Source organism: Sander lucioperca, chromosome 2, assembly GCF_008315115.2.
Source record: "Sander lucioperca isolate FBNREF2018 chromosome 2, SLUC_FBN_1.2, whole genome shotgun sequence".
NCBI lineage: Eukaryota > Metazoa > Chordata > Actinopteri > Perciformes > Percidae > Sander > Sander lucioperca.
The window spans coordinates 1,052,123-1,072,877 of record NC_050174.1 but is presented as its reverse complement, the minus strand read 5'-3'; the positions used below and the strand labels follow the sequence as shown (position 1 = coordinate 1,072,877).

The 20,755-nt window shown below is 41.2% G+C and overlaps 1 protein-coding gene across 1 annotated transcript; it reads left to right on the top strand.

Annotated features, from left to right (window-relative positions):
* Positions 1-20,281, top strand: arid5a (AT rich interactive domain 5A (MRF1-like)). Its single transcript, XM_031305099.2, has 7 exons — positions 1-281; positions 6,080-6,147; positions 12,362-12,530; positions 14,404-14,456; positions 16,196-16,293; positions 16,374-16,539; positions 18,818-20,281. The coding sequence occupies exons 1-7, from the start codon at positions 278-280 to the stop codon at positions 20,063-20,065; spliced, it is 1,806 nt and encodes a 601-aa protein (XP_031160959.1). The 5' UTR covers positions 1-277; the 3' UTR covers positions 20,066-20,281.
* The last annotated feature ends 474 nt before the right edge of the window (positions 20,282-20,755 follow it).

The following is a 20,755-nucleotide window of genomic DNA, read 5'->3' as shown; positions in this document are numbered from 1 at the left end:
TTGGTCGCCAAATTGAGACAAAGAGCAAACAATTTCAACGCAGCTGGTGGCTTTTGGTCTGAGAATCAGGTGATGAAACAGAGAACAGACACTTGAGTAACGGAAAAGAAACTCAGTTTCCCAGACTAATTTGCTGCGGTGCGAGCAGGGCAACCAATGAAACTGACGTGTGGAGACAACTTCCTGTTTCGTGATGTCAAGTTGAAGAGGATGCCGCATTAACTACTGTCACCAAACACTGTCACGCCGGAGACTAGAAGACACACAACTTCTGGAGATGGGTGAGAAGCACTTTTCTGTTTAGTGAAGCCTGATATTAAACATATTTACTGTTTCATGCATTGAAAACAACAGCCTAAGTGTTGTACAGTTTGAGTTAATAATCTTGACCAATATATATATATATATATATGTTTGAAATACTTCCGTTTCAGGACAATTAAAACACAGACAAACAGACTCAAACCAAATGCCACAACAGCACTTAACAACTACTTGAGTATTAAGGATAAATCGTGCAGTGAATGTCTCGTATATTTGTGTTTTTATGTCTTTACTTTCTTTTTTACAATCTTCTGTCTCTTCATGAGACTTTTAGAGGCTCTTTTCTACTTATTTATTCACCTGTTTTGCATTTTTGCTGATGTTTTTGCACCGATAGAAGTGCATCAAACTTTGTTGTACATGTACAACGACACAAAAAAAAGACTTTTCTCTTCTGTAGTCAACACTTTAAATGATCTTAAATATGAAAAACTGTACCGAGTAATGTAAATTACATTCTTTTGTGAAAAAGAAAACTACCATAATGTGATTTAGAAACCCATACTGCCTCAGGAATTCTTTTATTATGAACCACAAGTGTCACAATGTTCTGACTCAGATCAATATCTGGCAAAAACACCACAGCTAACACCAAGAAACAAACCCATATTTCAGCGTAATCTTAGCTTATTTATGAAGTGATTTTATTTAGGAGTCTTCTGTCTTGCACAGACTCTTTACTGATTGGTGGATGTGTCAAAACACAATTTAGTTTTTAACGCAGAGCATGAAAAAGGACAAATGAAGTCTAAACGGCTCTAAACCAGAAGAAGAACAGCACCCGTTTTAAAAACAAAAAGCTAAGACACTATATATACTAAAAATATTTCCTCAGCACATGAAATGGAGAAGTTGGAGGCTTCTGAAAGCAGAATTAGAGGTTGAAGCCACAGCACAGGAAACAAGTGAACTCAAAAGAGAAGCATATTGGTGATATCACTGTGGGTGGAGGGCTATCAGGTTTGGAGATGACAGTTTGTCAAGAAAAGAAATTCATTCTCAGAATCACATTTCATTCCCAGAGCTTGTTTTATTTTCCCTTTAATGAAATGCATTAATACATTTTATATACCCATATACTCACATGTCAGGCTAAGTTTAGTTTACGTTTAATTTACGTTTAATTTAGTTTAGGTTAGTTTATGTTTAGTTCACGTTTAAGTTTAATTTAGTTTAGGTTAGTTTATGTTTAGTTTACGTTTAATTTACGTTTACGTTTAAGTTTAATTTAGTTTAGGTTAGTTTATGTTTAGTTTACGTTTAAGTTTACGTTTACATTTACATTTAGTTAGTTTATGTTTAAGTTGAGTTTACTTTTAGTTTAGTTTAGTTTACGTTTAGCTTACGTTAGTGCGTTATATCGAGCCATGCATGAGACGTGAGAATAAAAGGCACAATCTTCTCAATATCTCACCACCAAAAGTTAAACTATGTGCAGACTTTCCTCGTGCACATAGCTGTGTTGGAAATATAACAACATTGAAATAGATACAAGTTGAAACACATTGAAATCCATGAAATCAGAAAGAAACAGAAAAGAAAAACCCAGAGATTAAAAGTGCGTCCATAGAAAATATCGAACCTGATCTCATTTTCCCCGACCAAAAGTAATATTATCTGCAGCTGGTTTTATCTTTGCTTACCCACAGAGAAAAAAAAGGCAGTTACGCTTTATGTACATTAGTACATTTCAGTTTATTGTTTGATCTCAGCGTTGCCAAATATTGTCGTGTATGTTTAGGTGTGCCAATATCATCCGGCGCAGCAAACAAAGCGGTTATGTTCATGAGCAGGAAGTGGTTTTGCAGCTTGTGGTTTTATATCAGACTAAGTTGGTATTATGTTTTACAGATTTCTGTTTTCCTCGCTGATCAATCATCGCATCATTACATTACAAAAAACACTATATAATAATAACAGTCTCTTTTTATTATAGAGCACCAAAATCCAATTTATTTGGTGTATAAAAACAGTGTAGGTACTGTAAGAATGTATGTATGTAAAAACATTTTAAAAAGGAATAAAAGAGTTTTATAAAGAGAGTTTTAAAGGTGGTTCAAGCTCAAATAAAAATGATATCGTACGAAAATGTATAGAATAGAATAAATCTTTATTGTCCACCAGGGTGGAAATTTTTCTTTGGCTCACCAGACATACAAGACATGTACATCTGCATTCCCTGCCTTTCCTTTTTCCCTTTCACAATCCATATAGACGACTGATTTATATAATTGATCTGAATGTAAAAAGGACTTTCAATTCTAAAGAGAAAACATTCCAATTCTTGGTAGTAAATAAGGAAAATTGAGTGTAAATCTCAAACCCTAACCCTAACCCTAACCCTATACACATATATTAGGATAAAACAGAATAAATATGCTTAAATTCATTAAAATAGCAGCTCAATTTGATGTTGTCACTTGGTTTGGTTAAGGATACTAATGGCATTTGGAATAAAGGATTGCACAACAATCCGTATGATATCCTACAGAATTAGGCCTCCTGCACACTGGCTGCGTGGCGTGAGCGTGGCGTGAGCGTGGTGTGAGCGTGAGCGTGAGCGTGAGCGTGGCGTCTGGAAGTGCTTTAACACACAGTGTAACCAAATGTTTGTCAGGTGTATGCACTGGACTTGTCAAGCCACATTTCAACTTCAAATCTTGGCGTGGCGTTTCTGTTGCGTCTTTGCACACCAGAAACGTTTCTGACGCAGAGCTGCTGCTGCTGCTGCTAGCCTTGTCTGTACACATGGATGTTTCCCGTTGATAAAATGAAATGCTAAACATAAATATATACTGATTTGATAACAGCAAAGACAACGTCGGCTAGGCTACAGAATATTTTGTTCTGTATTGACCGGTGCAATATTTAAAAATCGATGATTATTTTTTTTAAATTACATTTATATCTGCATTTATGTCAAAACCTCGAGACTTTCAAACATTAACATGTCATTTATTAATATGTATTTGTGTCAAAATGACATATAAACATATTTTTGTATTCTATTTTGTGTCGCGTGAAAAATAGGCGTTGGTCCTATTTCTAGCATGCACGCGTTTTCGGCACGGCTCGAGCAGCGCCTGAGACGTGCGTGCCACGCAGGCAGTGTGCAGGAGGCCTTATGCGACTGCCGGCCGGTCACGTGACTTGAACGTGGTTGAACGCAGTGGTGTAGTCTACGTGATACGCAGGTATACGGAGTATACCCACAAGGAAAGGTCAAGGATTTCCATATACCCACTTACAAAAACACAAGGATAACGTTACGTAACGATGATTGTTTTGTGAGAGAACTTTCACACTTACGGTCATAAGTTCACCCCGTCTGTGTTGCGAGTCGCCTAGGAACAACGACACAGTTGCTTGGCGCTCATTCTCTGCGCATATTTGAAATTAACAAATTCGTGAATCACTGAAGTAGATATATGAAACGAAAGCAAATTTAAACTACACTCTTTCAGTGATTTGGTAAGCCTGCACTTAAAGCTACTGCCGCTTCGGATGACACTGCAGCAGACGTTAAGGTTACAGGAACGCCAGATGAGGCTGATGCTTTACGCCCCAAAAACTATGGGGATGTTGCTCTGGGACGGGCAAGTGTAATGCTCGGAGGGAAAAAATGACAGTATACTCACTACAAAAAACTAGACTACACCACTGGTTTCCTCGGAGCGCTGTGGAAACAGCTAAGAGATAGGTTTTTTCTCTCGTTTATTGGCTGTGTCCCAGGTGATAACCAATCAGCAAAGACCTGTCTGTAAACTCGTGGTAATAAAAAGGCAGAGCGCTTGCGCACCCAACAGGGTGTTCAATGCACGTTTATCTGTGTTTTAAGCCCCCAACGTCTCCTTCCAGGCAGCGCTGCCTGGAAGGCACAAGAATTAGGCAATGGTTAGGGTTAGGTGCCTTGAAGTCAACAGTTGCAGCGCTGCCTTGAAGTCGATTAGGCAATGGTTATGGTTAGGGTTAGGGTTTGGGTTAGGGTTAGGTGCCTTGAAGTCAACAGTCGCAGCGCTGCCCTGAAGTCTATTAGGCAATGGTTATGGTTAGGTTTAGGGTTAGGGTTTGGGTTAGGGTTAGGTGCCTTGAAGTCAACAGTTGCAACGCTGCCCTGAAGTCTATTAGGCAATGGTTAGGGTTAGGGTTAGGTGCCTTGAAGTCAACAGTTGCAACGCTGCCCTGAAGTCTATTAGGCAATGGTTAGGGTTAGGTGCCTTGAAGTCAACGGTCGCAGCGCTGCCCTGAAGTCTATTAGGCAATGGTTAGGGTTAGGGTTAGGTGCCTTGAAGTCAACGGTCGCAGCGCTGCCCTGAAGTCTATTAGGCAATGGTTAGGGTTAGGGTTAGGTGCCTTGAAGTCAACGGTCGCAGCGCTGCCTGGAAGGAGACGTTGGGGGCTTAAAACACTCACCGCACCTCCGTTTCAGTTTAAAGCACCGCCGCGAGCTGTCGGTCCTTTCAGGGGCCGTTGCTAGTTGAGTTTAGCCGACAACAAGTCAGCGTGATGCAGCGACGACGGTTAAGTTTAGGCACCAAAACGACTAGTTAAGATTAGATAAAAAAAGATTGTAGGAACATGTGTTTCCTGGGTGAAAGTCTTGTGTTTTCCCTGGGACGCAAACTCCTGAAAGGGATGTGGTGCATACAGCAATAAATACGTTCAAAACACACAAATTACAGTGCTTTACTTTCCGTAGCTATATGTGCGAATGGTTCATGACAACAGCCTGAACCCCCCAATTTCACACAGTAAAATATTTTACAAAAAGGAGCAAAACAGAAAACAATAACAGGAGAGTTGTAGTTTAAGTAAAACTGTATTAAATAAAGCACACCATACACAACATAGCATTGGCTTCACAGTAACTACGGACAACCAATCCTCTACAGCACAGCTCACACAATGTCAATGTGGCACTACATTTGCATTTCTGCATGTAATGTTTCGGTAACACAGGGCATTTACTGTATTCATATTTCTTGAAATGAAGAAGTGCTCGCTTCCTTGACTGAGGTTCTTTGAATTTAAATTCACACTTTACTCTTTTAGTCAAAACATTATGCCAGTGTTGTGTGACTCTGTAAAGTCCCTTTTTGATGTCTGACAACATTATGAAAGGATCCCTACAGAGATAGACCTTCTTGTTAAAGAGTAAGATCTTTTTTGTTTAACCAGAAACAGCCCCAAAGTCGCAATCACCAAACACACCAGACTCCATGTAAATAATCAGTACTTTTAGCGTGCATAGAGCCAGCATACTTTCACATGTAAATGGGTGAATTAAGGGTTAATTTCAACCAAACCAGAGTGGTGATTGTTGGAACAGTGGAAAGATGAACTAAGACGGCTTTTGAGAGTTTTATTTTGTTTCTGTCGACTTTGAATGAAGTGTGTTTTACAATGATAGAATTACTGTTTATTTACATGGAGTCTGGTGGGTTTGGCGATGGTGATTTCAGGGCTGTTTCATGTTAAACAAGAAGGATCTTAGGCTTTAACAAGAAGGTCTATCTCTGTAGGGATCATTTCTATAATGTGGTGAGACACTTAGAATAATAATCTGAGCCTGTCGGTGACAACATTAGCACAGTATTTGCCCGATAATGTTTCACTAACACGGGACGTTTGCCAATATTTTCTTGAAATGAAGAAGTACTTACTTCCTTGACTGTGGTTCTTTGAATTCAAAATTCACACTATACTTTTAGGGTGTGAAATGCTAAATGTTTTGTCCCTGCTGTGTTTCATGAAGCTCAAGAGGACCAGAGTGAGACGTCCCAACAAACGACCAGTGACGAAGACAAGGGGACAGGAACGCAGGTACGAAACCTCAATCACTGCTGATAAAAGTGTCAGTTGGCCTTCTGGCGTCAGTTTTGGCAATTTCCATCCGTTTCAGTTAATCAATGACCACAGACACCTCAGAGTGAGCTGTAGCCTGTAGTTTTCATTTCCCTTTTTTAGTGAATTTGCGATTGCTTCAAAAGCCGATTCTGTGTGTACAGTTGTTTCATCTGGTTGTGAAATGAGTAACAAGGAATAAGTGATTCAGCTTTGTGTCCTTAAAGCAGAGGGGGAAAGTGACAAATGACATGTACTCACGTTACTGTAACTAAGTAGTTAGTACATATGTATAGTATGTATTGTTTAAAGTGCCCATATTATGAAAAAAATCACTTTTTCTGGGATTTGGGGTGTTATTTTGTGTCTCTGGTGCTTCCACACACATACAAACTTTGAAAAAAGTCCATCCATGCTGTTTAGAGTGAGATACGGTTTCTGAATGTGTCCTGCCTTCAGTCTCTGGGTGAGCTGTTCAAAATCTACACGGCTTTCTACGTAACTAGCCGAAACGAGGGGCCTAGGGGGCTAACCGTTAGCATGCTAGCGCTAGCATTCTAGCTCGTTCTCAATGGCAAAACACTGCTACAACACACACAAATTCACCCTAATCTACAAAATACATTGTATAGAGCTACTTACATGTCCCTGTTCTGCAGGTATTCCACACAAAGTTGGAAGTGCGCCCTCGTTTAGAAGAAGTCTCCCGGCTAATGCTGCCTTGTACTACCGAAGTTGCAGAAACAGCTAGCTAGCTCATGTAATCCTTACCTAGCTACTGCACATTAAATTATCAGTTCACTACTTTTATTAAATTTGGGTGTTTTATTTAAATTTATAGCATTTGAAGATGAAAATTGATAAAAGAACATTGAAAAAGTTGACATAAACGTCGGGAAAAGCTGCAAAAGTGTTGAAAACTAAAAGTTGCATGGTCGACAGAAAGACAACACAAGGGTTAAGTAAAAGTTATAGTACTTCTAGTGAAGTAGAATGTTTTTGTACTGTTTCCATCTCTGCCTGAAAGGGCCATGATTCGCACGCACATCTCACCGTCATGAGCCACACCACAATATGTTTTTTATTGCGCATACAGAAACTGCAGGAGGTCCCCACAAGCAATTATTCTGGTAACTGAATCGAAGAGGTACAATATGAGAAAACACAAATTTCCAGGGCTGATGTGAGTTGAAAGCCCAGCGGTTTCCGTGGTCACCTCTGGCCTGCCGATAGCATCAACTCAGCATGCCAATGACAATCATTGCGAGAATCACACATATACAACACATTGACATCTACATCACCCACGCCATTTTCCAAAAACAAAATTTCATCTAGTGGAAATGAAGCGAGTGTTTCACAATGATATTCGCTCTCTGGTATGTCGAGAGAGAGAGAGAGAGAGAGAGAGAGAGAGGGAGAGAGGCAGAGAGAGGGAGGGAGAGAGAGAGAGAGAAAGAGGGAGGGAGAGAGAGGGAGGGAGGGAGGGAGAGAGCGAGAGGGAGAGAGAGAGAGAGAGAGAGAAAGAGGGAGGGAGAGAGAGGGAGGGAGGGAATGAGAGAGCGAGAGGGAGAGAGAGGGAGCGCAAGAGAGAGAGAGAGAGAGAGGGAGGGGGAGATAGAGAGAGAGAGGGAGCGAGAGAGAGAGAGAGAGAGAGAGAGAGAGAGGGAGCGAGCGATGCAGCGAAGGGGCTCCAGTGTGTGGCTTCTTGTGCAGACGTTTCCTGTTGGCAACCATCGAACGTTTTGTGAATCAGATCTGAAAACAGTTACTGAAAGTTGTTGAACTTTATGCAACATCCCCCCGCAACAATTTGCAATTTTTAACCATCTGATTTCAGACGCAGGTGCAAAATTAGGCACTGCAGCTAACGATTGATTTATTAATTGACAATAAATCTTTTCTCGATAAATGAATTAGTTGTTTGGTCTATAAAATGTCAGAAAAGCTCAACATCTCCTCTGGATATTATATACTCAAAGATATTCAGTTTACTGTCATCCAAACCACACGACGCTATTGGCTGTTTGTTCCTGCTGCATACGACCCACAGCGGTGGAGCAAATACGACCTCACATCTACACAAGAGAACGTAACGGTCGCAGTTTTTAACACATTGTTAACGTTGTGAAACTGTTGCAGTTTGGTTACGTTTAGGCCCAAAAACTACTTAGTTAAAGCAACACCAAAGCACTTTTCCTCTTCGGTCCCCCTACAGGTTGGAAGCGGAATTGTCCGTTACCGCTGTCATTCGAACTACAGATCCGCTACCCGATCTGTGCGGTTATAGCCGATAGAAAGCCGCAAAGCGAATGCAGAAGTGCCGTTCACCCTGTTATGAGTTGATGACCCACTGAAACGATTTTGGAAACACTATTTCAAGGTACCAAAGAATCTTTGGTGTTGCTTTAAATTTAGAAAAAGATGGTGGGTTGGGTTAAAATCAGACGCTACTACTTACTTCCACAAAGTTAAAACGATTCGCTGTTTACTTGTATTTTCAAACGGGACATGAGCCTCGGTCTCCTGGGTGAAAGTCCTGTGTTTGTTTGACTCATCCACAAGCAAATATAATTTTGTTCCATGTTCACAGTTTTGGAAATACAGACAATTCAAAGTGATGTGTCTTATGTGATCTTCTTTAGAAATACAAACATAATATCAGGTGGAAAGTCAGAGCTGTTGGATGGGAACAGCAGCCGCAGAGCTGTGACTCAGCCAGGGCTATCTCGGTTGGAGGCCTGCACCTTCACTATTACTCACTCTAGAGGCCTACTTCTCGGAACCAGGAACCACATAGAGGAACTCCATTCAATATGAAACCACGCCGAGCTGTTTTGTTGTACAATGACTGCTACAGAAATAAAGCAGCTTCTCTGTGTGCTGACTCAAAAAGTTAAATATTGACACTTGGCCACTGTGGTCTGGTTCTGACATCCTAATGTATCGATATTGATAGACGCGATGGGCCAATGCGAGATTTCACATTTGAATATATGGCGTGAAATAACAGAAGTGAGTAAATCAGCATTTTGTGTTTGGTTTGAGGCAGTGGGAATAGTTTCAGACAACTTGTTTATACCAAATAAACTGTGTATTGTCCACATAGATGACGCATTCACATGTTCTGACTTCGGTGTGTTCACATGCTTTTAAGCCGGAAAGTCGGAGAGTTGGAAAAGTTGATTCTCTCCACATTTAGGGATGTAATGATGCATCATGAATCGGTATGAATGTGTAAAGATGACAACCGGTTGAGATAAATTGCAATTTTTAAACATCCTAGGGTGTAATCTACTTTACGTTTCGCTTGTTTGCAGGGCATGGAATTAACACCCGACCACCCGCCAAATGGGGGTGAATTTTGCAACTGGCGGGTAACACTGTCAATCTACCTGCCACATTGGCAGGTAGCCAATGAGAATTGAGTGATTCAGACACATAACTATCGGTAAGCAGGGTACGCGGTTGCTTACGGGCCCGGACCAATCAGGGGCCCCCATCACTGGAAGACATTGATTGACAGCCGGGGCCCCCTATCGCATTTTCATTACTCACACAATCCCAGCAGTCCCACGTGCAGCCACTGACCAAGCGGGAGTGAGAACGGGTTGATCACTTCCTAGTTTCTGATATGAAGACGAGACGTGTGTGTGTGACTCGAACATCTCAAATTTACCAACAAAACGTACAGCGAAAGACCGTGCAAAACATTTCAGACCGTCCTGCTAACCTGTAATAATTTCAACATCAATGTACGCTGTGACGTTTTTTCACTCTGAAGTCGCTGAAAGCTGCTGCTGTTTCAATCCTGTCGGCTGTCTGCAGCGGGCGGAGCTGCTCAGTTCCCCCCACGGCTGACGCACGTGCACACACACAAACACACACACACACACACACACACTGTACAGACGTACAGGATGACCTAAATTGAGGACAGCTACGCTCGTTATTGTAAATGCAATGATAAGTTAAAGTCCAATAAGTACTTTATCAAACCGTATGAATGTGTGTCCCAGGCCAGGATAGGAAATTAACTAACAATGTAAAGATCAACAAGCCACAGACAGTGACAGATATGTTCATATTTGATTTATTCAATAAATTATTATTTTTTGTCTTAAATCCACCAGCCTTTTTCATATTTTACCAACATTTGCAGCATCCTGAGCCTTTTTGGTAAGGTTCCTAGGAAATCTCAGCCCAGAGTAATTCATTAATAGTAATAATTATTATTCTCCCCAAAACAAGTTTCCTTTTTATTTTTAAAGAACTATACAAAAAAAAATTGAAACTTATTTTTATGTGAATCCCTACGCAGGATTATCAAGGCGGCCCCCCTACTACAGCACGTGATGACGGCGCAATGTCCACGAGTAGGCTACCATCAATAGGACAGGATAGGATCATAGAGACACAGCAAGTCCTGTTTTTCACCTTTATGAGGCAAACAAAAAACTGACTGGTAAAAAGTCACAGTGGCAGGTGGGTTTTTAAATCCACCTGCCACTGTGACTGGTAGTCAAAAAAGTTAACTTCAGGCCCTGCTTGTTTGTCTTCAGATGCCACTACGTCTTCTTAGCTTAGATAGATAGATAGATAGGTAGATAGATAGATAGGTAGATAGATAGGTAGATAGATAGGTAGGTAGGTAGGTAGATAGGTAGATAGATAGGTAGATAGGTAGATAGATAGGTAGATAGATAGGTAGATAGGTAGATAGATATATAGGTAGGTAGATAGATAGACAGATAGGTAGGTAGATAGATAGATAGATAGACAGATAGATATAGATAGATAGATAGACAGATAGATAGATAGATAGATAGATAGACAGATAGATAGATAGATAGATAGATAGACAGATAGATAGATAGATAGATAGATAGATAGATAGACAGACAGATAGATAGATAGATAGATAGATAGGTACCTAGATAGATAGACAGATAGATATAGATAGACAGACAGACAGATAGATAGATAGACAGATAGGTCGATAGATAGATAGATAGACAGATAGATATAGATAGACAGACAGACAGATAGATAGATAGACAGATAGATAGATAGATAGATAGATAGACAGATAGATAGATAGATAGACAGATAGATAGATAGATAGACAGATAGACAGATAGATAGATAGATAGATAGATACTTTATTGATCCCCAAGGGGAAATTCAAGAGTTTTTTTATTTGAAGAGATTTTGTCTATTTATTTAGTGATTATTTTCTGTTTATTTAGTTATTTAGATATGGGATTGGTTATTAGGATTGGGATTTGAAATACACTTTCAGTCTCACCTTTGATAAGAGGACACATCTGTTGTTTTGCACAGTTTATATAAATTAAAGAATATGCAGACTGCAAATTAGCCTACGGCTAGAAGTCCCCACATACGTTGCATCGGTTGCACTTTAGATGTAACAATGCCTATATGTATTGTCCCGGACAAATAAACTGATAAAAGAAATGATTTAAAATAAGTCTTCACTGTTTTATATTTGTACTTGTACATGTATTTGTAATCCGTCCTAACTGATGATCTGGATTCTGCAAGACTTCGCTGTTTCATTTCTCCTTTCTAGCAAACCACAAATAGTGACATTGTCAATTTCTTAATCTGGAGTTCTGCAGAATTGTAAGTAAGTGTTACCACCCTGACTGGGTGGTCTGGGTGGGAACACTTGCATCTTATTTCTTGGTATTTTAACAAATCCTCTTCAAAGTTTCTGTAACTAGTTCTGCAGAAATACAGCAAACATGTTGCAACCGGTTATTTGTTAGATTTTGACAAAGCCACGGTTTTTCTTTTGTAAAACCTGGCTTTCTTATTACATTGTTTACACTTAAATGTACAAAATCTTTCGTTTTGTTTTTCAATGTGACATTTGTGATATCAGCGACTGACAACTCTAGACCAAAAACCCCACAAGTCTGCTGCTTTCTCTCCAGACAGGATGTGTAGCGGTTATCTATTGAAAGTAGCGGTAAAACCCTACTCTCTGATTTTGACGTTTCATTTCAACTTTGGGTCCCATGAGATGACTGTGTGCGTCTTCTTTCCCAGCTATGATAATACCTTCAACTGTAAAACAGGTTTCTATAGCGTGTGCGTCACATTTACAGGAGCTGCTTGATTTGCATGCAAAAACATTTAAAAACCTTCTCGGTTTTCTCCACGCTAGGCTTCTCCCTCTGTCATCGAGATCCACGACTCCATGACCGAATGTGAGGAAGAAGCGACGCCCAGTCCAGTGCAGATGGAGGAGAAGGGTTTTATATCAAGGCTGCACGCGTTTATGAAGGACAGAGGAACACCCATAGAAAGGATCCCACATCTGGGCTTCAAACAGAGTGAGTTGATGTGATGTGGGCAGAGCCAGATGTTGGAAACATTCGGCGCTCAGCCCAAACCAAAGAGGGTCCGAGGACATGCTTAAAATGTAGTTTGGAGCTTTTTTAACCCCCCTCTCGACAAGCATGACGTGGTTGACACCACTGGATGCCTTAGGTCAGGGGTGTCGAACCCAACTTCACTAATATAAGGGCCACAATATAAAATGAGAAACACATCAAGGGCCGCGTAGAGTTTACTGACATGCTTTTATTTCATCGAAAAAGTCTAATATATATATATATTTGACTGTGTTGTTGCATGTCTCTTTTAGTCTTTTCAATTACAGTTAGGTCAACATAACGGCCTAAAAAAGTCAGCAAAAAAAAAAGTTCCTCAGCCATGATAGAGTTTAGCAAATCACGCAAAACAAAGATTACATTTTTAAAAGAAGCCACCACACAGTCAGTGGTATAGTCTACGTGATACGCAGTGTACCCACTAAGAAAGCTCCAGGATTTCCATATACCCACTTAAAAATAACCAGTGACACACTACAACATACTGTCCATTATATTTTTGATTTATTTTGAATTGTCATCTGTGTTTTTCTCCTTTACATAGGCTAAATAAAGGTATTTCCACCGTAAATTGGTGCATAAAAGTGTATCCGAATACAGGAAATTAAGTTGTTGATGCTCAAAACTTCCCTGGGGGAGGACAGACAGATCCCCCACATTCTGGCCTATATATATATATATATATATATATATATATACACAGTACAGTATACCCACTAAAATACATTAGACTACACCACTGCACACAGTTTCACAGCCAGAATATGAAAACTCTGCTTCTCGGGGAATTTCTAAGTCTCAAAGTCGGCAAATCTGCCAAATTCTGCTTTGTGTGTCGAGTTATTCCAGTTTGGAAAAACAGTTTCCTGTCTTTTTAGTTTGGCGCACAACTAGGGGGTGCAAAATCTATTGTGAACCTAAATTGATTTGCAGGCTGGATCAACTTTTAGGAGGGGCCGGATTTGGCCCGCGGGCCGTGAGTTTGACACGTGCCTTAGGTTGTCAAGTTTTATATGTTATACCAATATGTTCACTACCGCTCTACAACAACCGCTACAGCCTCTGAAAGACAGTAACATCGGCATAACAGATTCGCTTTTGAGAAAACATTTGGTGCTGGAGCCCCAGGCTACATCTAAACTAGTACATTTTTTAATTTTAGGTGGCGTTTTGACACAAAAACAATCTCCGTTCACACAACAGTTTTAGCTCCAGTAGCAGAACTAATCTCTGTCTATATTAACACGTCTGACATCACATATCACATGACCGTTCACACACACTGGGCATGTGCGTGCCGGTGTAAACAGGAAGCAGATTGTCTGACGTTACTCTGCGGTTAAAAATCATGGATGTAGAAGATGAAAATACAGAAAATACTTTAGAGAAAGAACAACAACGGTGAAAAGTAAGAGCAGGGATTTATTATCTTGGAGCGAGGACGAGGTGGAACTGTTACTGAACGGTCTGTAAGCTACCTAACAGATAAGACTGACTGACGTGCGTCTCTGTTTGTGTCCATCCAGACTACAAAGCAACCCCGGAGTTTTCGAACCAAAACGGGGACAGCGGTGTTTCCAAATGTCTCCGTTTTAGGGACTCGGAAACGCAGCAGTAGTGTGGACGCGAGGCGTAAACGTAGCAAAAGATATTTGTTTTCAAACCAAAATGTAGTAGTATAAATAAATCCACAGAAGCCACCCCCCAGCTCCGCCCCTGTTGATGGTCCACTGGGCTTGCTGTTGATTGAACACATCATTCACTTGATATTTGAATGAAAATAATTAGGTTCTCATGTGTGTTTTTCCCCCAGTTAATCTTTGGAGGATCTACAAAGCTGTTGAGAAACTTGGGGGCTATGATTCGGCAAGTACACGTTCTGTATTTCACTGTTGTTCCTGTCCTTTGATGTGTGTGTGTGTGTGTGTGTGTGTACAGGTTTCTGAGTGGAAAATGAGCTATATATACTGTATATAATAGGTCAGGTGCTGTGACATGGTGGTGTCTCTTCACACACTGGAGGACATTTAGCTCTGGTTGCTCTGTTGCCTTTGATGTTGACACTGTGGGACGAGTTCTTCAGTTCAGTTCAGTTCAATTTTATTAATATAGCACGTTTAAAAACAACCATAGTTGACCAAAGTGCTTAACAAAGTTCAAAATCAATGAGATAATATACACAAACAATACACAGTATACAATACAAAATAACCAACAGCACAACAACAAGGTCAAGATATCAAAGCTCAACTTGATTTCTGAGTTCTGAGAGTGAATGTCATGTTGAAATGGCATCAGAGCGGTTCTCCAATCAGAGTGGGTCTTCAAAACAGAGCTGACCCTCGCCACCATCATCACCGCTGACATTGCGTCGCAGGGTGTGAACACAACATAAACCGCCTACGGATGTGTACATTTAAAAAGTGAAAGTGTGAAACCAGCAGACAATGGCATTTAAATGAAAACCAGCCACCAGCCTCCCCCCAAAAAAATGAATGAAAATAAAAACTAGACCTAAAAGCAGGTACACCAGGGGTCAAAGCAACTGGAAACAGAAGGCCCGCCATCGCAGAGCAAATTAACTCATATTTAAATGTTTTAAAATCCAAAGCACTTTACTGCACACTAGTTTCTCAAAGTCCAATGGGATCTTTAAATGTCCAATACCCTAAGATATTCATTTTAATATTATGTAAAACAGAAAACAGCAGGACACCTCCTGATTTGAGAGGCTGACAACAGCTTTTTCTGCCATTTTTGCATGAAAAATTACTTTAATGTTTAATTGATTATCAAAACAGTTGCTGACATAGGCGTAATTTACTTAATTTTATTTAATAATCAAAACTGCCCAGTGCAAACCCACCAGAAAAAAAAACCTAACCTAATTCCACTAACATAATTAAAGACATTTGCGCCATAAATTGGTGCAGAAAAATTCACCAGAATGCAGAAAATGAAGTATTTGACGCTTAAAATTTCAACTTTGCTCAAAAGTGGAGAGTTCGGGGCACCCTGGTAGCTCACCTGGTTGAGCGTGCGCCCCATGTACTAAGGCTCAGTCCTTACTGCAGTGGCCAAGGTTCGATTCCGACCCACAGGCCTTTGCTGCATATCATCCCCCTCTCCCACTCTCCTGTCTTAAGCTGCCCTATCCTATAAAGGTAAAAAAAAGCCCCAAAAAATCTTTAAAAGTGGAGATCTCAACGCCCACAATGTTGAACCCAAAGTTACGCTCTTGGTTGCCGATAACGTTTCTGTCGATTAGTCGACTTATCGTTGCAGCTCTAGTCAGTTACTTTTCACACACTTTAATAATAATAATAATAATAATAATAATAATAATAATAATACATTTAATTTATAATGCACTTTTCATCAAAGATCTCAAAGTGCTACAGGTTAGAAACACAAAAAAATAAATAAATAAATATGCAGTTTAAAATACAACAAAGAAAAGAAACAAAAAAGAAAAAATTCTAAAGGGGACCAAAAGCTTTGCTAAAAAGAAATGTCTTAAGACCTTTTTAATGAAAAATGATTGTAACTATTACAGACACGTGTTGTAACTTATGTACATTCTTTCACACTGCGTTCTCCAACAGGTGACCGCACGGCGTCTTTGGAAGAAAGTGTATGACGAGCTGGGAGGAAGTCCAGGCAGCACCAGCGCTGCTACTTGCACTCGCAGACACTACGAGAAGTGAGGAAAAGCTAACTAACCTGTCATCCATTCAAACACTTTATCAGCTGATTCCTAATCAGAGATGTGTGTTTCTGTAGGCTGGTGCTGCCCTTTGAACGACACCTAAAAGGGGAGGACGACAGGCCGCTGCCTCCGAGCAAACCGCGAAAGCCATATAAGAGGAATATGGATGCCAAGGTCGCCAAGGCTGAGAGGAAGAGGAAGAGGACTCCGTCGGACATGGAGATGGATTCAGAGATGGAGGTGAGTCAAATTGGGGAGAAATAAGTCTCGCGAGAGCTGCGGAGGAAGGTCTGGCTAGTCCACACAGCATTCTGGGATGGGAGAAAAACGTGCTCTGGTTTATCACATCAATCACAATCGTCTTGGGCGGCGCTAAGTGCCGGACGGAGCCTTGGTGCCTCTGCAAAATAGCTTTGTGAAGGAACTTGTTTTGGTGGAACGTGTACGTTCAAAAGTAGTTTTAGTCGTGCAACAGAAAACTCAGATTGGACAGATAGTCTAGCTAGCTGTCTGGATTTACCCTGCAGAGATCTGAGGAGCAGTTAACCATAGTCCTCAGAAATCCACCGGAGGTTAGAACGCCAACACAAAGGAAGAGGAAGGTGACGGACATCTGGCCGAAATGAGGGACATCCGGCGGAATTTTCTGCGGCAACGGAGCAATCCCAAAAATGAGACGTCGTTGATAAAGACTAGGGAGAAATTAACAATATCGGCAGTCATAGGTCACAGCTTTCCCTGACGTTAACATGTAGCTCGGTATGACGTGATACAGAGCCGAAACCAGAGCGTTCAGTACAGTGGGAAATCTTAAGTTTTGGCTCACAGGGAATTCTTTACATATGTTTACCAGTGCTGTCAAACAATTAAAATATATAATCGCGATTAATTGCATTAATGTCATAGTTAACTCGCAATTAATCGCAATTTATCGCACATTTTTATCTATTCTAAATGTCCCTAGATTTCTTTTTGTCCAATTATTTATTCTCATTTTAATGCTCTTATCAACATGGAAAAGTGGATCGGCTTGCTTTGTGCTTTTGACGCCTGGCTTTGACGAGGGGGCGGAGAATTCACATTAGTGTGCTTGGCCATCAGCTGTGTGTTTGGCCATCAGCTGTGTGCTTGGCCATCAGCTGTGTGTTTGGCCATCAGCTGTGTGCTTGGCCATCAGCTGTGTGTTTGGCCATCAGCTGTGTGTTTGGCCATCAAGTGGTATTTCAGACTGGACGTGCTGCGATGATAGCTCAGTTCACAACGACAAAACACACATATCACTTTGGTCTTGTCAATGGAACCATTTGGCAACTTTTTAAAAGTAAACTTTCCATTCAGAATCTTATTGGCATCCATTTCGGCGTCTTGCGCTCGCCATCCACTCAAAACGTAACGTTAGCCTACTACTCTTCGGCCGGCTCACAAGCCCAAACAAGTCTGTGCGGCGTGCCTGTTGTTTAGTTTCCGGTCTAGCTAGATCCGGTGTGGTGTTGTAGTTTTTCTAACATTACTAGTTGTTGTAACAGCATGTGAAAAAAATGACAAAGTTTGCTAGGCCAAAATCAACGTTAATCTCGCGATTAAAAAAATGTACGGCGTTAAAATGGGTTTGTGTTAACGCCGTTAATAACGCACTTAACTGACAGCACTGGTGTCTGACTCATAACGAAGCTTTGGCCACGTTTAACATGTACATGCGTGATTGTAACATTATAAATATGACAGAAAAATATTAGAGCTGCAAACACTTAAACGATTAGTTGTCAACTATTAACTGTCAACTAAAAATTCTCTGATGTCAGCTCGCTAAATGTGAATATTTTCTAGTTTCTTCTCTCCTCTGTGACAGTAAACTGAATATCTTTGAGTTGGGGACAAAACAAGACATTTTTGGGTTGTATGACTTTTGATTTATCTTATAATCTAGTACGGTATTGCTATTCTTCTTTTTAATAAACTTTTGACTCTGGTCTAGTTAAATAACTTCATTAACGTCATCTTGGGCTTTAGGAAACACTGATTGACATTTTTCACAATTTTCTGACATTTTATAGACCAAAACAACTGACAATAAAAATAACCGTTAGTTGCAGCCCTAAAGAAAATACAGAAAAGCATTGTTAAGATAATTATTTACCAAAGAATAGACAGAATCTCTGTCTCAGAAGTTCTCAAAGTTCATTTTTACTTACGCAAGGAGTCAGTTTACAGCACTCGCAACAAAGTACAGAAAGTGACTGACTGAAGCCTTCTACAGCAGCTTTTTCTATCAAAATGAAGTCATAATACAAACGGCGATGTTGTCTCCCACAAGGTCAGGAAGTGGCTCCCAAGATTTATCTTGTGAGAACGTCAGCAGTATTTTGGCTATCATGCAAACAGTTTAATATTAACAGAAACAAGAAGAGTTATTTAGTTTTTCTAACAAGCATAATAGGTCTCCTTTTAAAATGTCTCAAAAAGAGAGAAATCTGGATTAGTACATGTGTCCTAAAACATATCCTGTATGATTTTATAGATTCTCAGCCAGAGAAGTCCAGAGGCTGCCTGCCAAAGTGAAGCGGCGATGCATCCTCACCCCGCTCTCTGGGCCACCCCCTCTGACAGACTTCCCCCCGAGCACTCTCAGCCAAACCGAGCCACCGCCGCCCTTTGCACGTCCGTCTACGCCCACCTCGTCCCGGTCCCCACGTCCAGTCCTTGGACCGCTCATGTCCCGCCTGCTGCCGGAGAGGTCATCTCTCCTCTGGAGAAAAAAAAGCGAGTGGCTCAGGCGAGCCTTAACTTGCCCCCGAGTCCTCCCAGCGAGGATAGAGAGCGGCCCTCCGTCATTCACTGCTCCCAGTCTCCGGCGCGGGCTTCTTCCAGCCGAAACTGCAACTCCTCTGACAGCTCCCCGCTGCCTTTATCCCCTTCGTCTTCCCGCAGCCCGTCCCCTTACTCTGTTTCATCAGAGGACGGTCCGGAGGAGACTAAAGATAAACCTGCGTCAGACTCTGAACTATCCCAAAACTGCTCTAGTTCTGGGAAAAATGCATCCAGCTGCAGTGAGGAACGCAAGTCTGCGAGCTGTAGTCAGAAATCCAAAGACCTTGCAGGACAGAATAAAGATGTCTGCTCCCAATCCGCAGATTCCATCAAAATCCAGATTCAAGGCTCTGCCTGGATGCCCATCCACAAAAGGAGCGTCAAATACGCCCCCCATCACTTCCACCCGCCCTCCTCCTTCGCGGCGAGATCTGACTGGGCTCCAACATCTACCTCTAGTTTCACCAAAGTTCTTCCAAAATCTGTGCAGCTTCTGCGTCCTGCTCCCATCTGGCCATCTTATAAAATCCCCCAGGGCAGGTTGATGCAGCAGGACGACTCTCTGGCTTGTGCGAAGAAGCTGAACAACGTGGCTCCGTGGCTTTCTCAAACAGAGAAGAGGGAAAAATCCAGGACAATGCTACAAAAAGTTCCTTCAATGCAGCAGCAGAGTCTGGCCCACTCCACCGCTAACCTGCCAGCGTCGTGCGTCCTTCAGAGCTGCGACAAATCAGGGAGAGACTTACGGCACCAGCCTTTCTTACAACCTGCTTTTCTCCCCAACAGAATGAGACTACCTCAGTCTCAGCTAGCGTACCGACACGTCCCAATGAGTCCGGCTCACTCTGCTCTCATTGGGTCTGCTGTTTACCCCTATCCCTACTCCATTCCTCTGTTAACCCCCCAAACCTGTTACACCCTACCTGCCATGCATCCCATTTACTCTCACAAGCTGTGATTCCATTAAACAACAACGTAGAGGCACGTAGTCTGAACGCAGAGCCGTCCAACACGACAAACTTTACTCCTTTCAACCTTGACAAAGGCAGTACCAGATTCTCTCCTTTTGTTCTTACCTTTCAGAATAAAAGTCCTAGACTGTGTGAGTGTATAGCACGCACCCAGTGCATGCATAGCTATATCTCTGTAGTCTCGCTTTGCCAGACCTTCCTCCACAGAGGAGAGAAAACGTGCTCTGGTTTATTGGCATTTCTTTAACCCTCCTGTTGTCCTCGGGTCAAATTTGACCCATTTTACAAAGTTTCTATATCAGAAATTTGGGTTTCTTTCAAACAAATTGTCTAAGAAAAACATTGTGTATGGTTCCCTGCAACGCTCTTCACATGTTAAATAAATGATCAGGTCACTACTTTAACAAAATTTGGGTGTTTAATTCAATTTTATAGCACTTACGAAAAAAAGTTCAAAGAATGTTGAAAAAAATTGACAAAAAAATGCTTTAAAAATTGCAAATAAATGACAAAAACGTCGGGAAAAGTGTCAAAAAAGACGACCAAAACGTTGAAGAAAAAGTATAAAATTTTGACCCAGAAAAACAAAAAGTTGCATAGTCGACGGGAAGACAACATGATGGTTAAACCAATCACAATCGTCTTGGGCGGCGCTAAGCGCCAGACGGAGCCGCTGT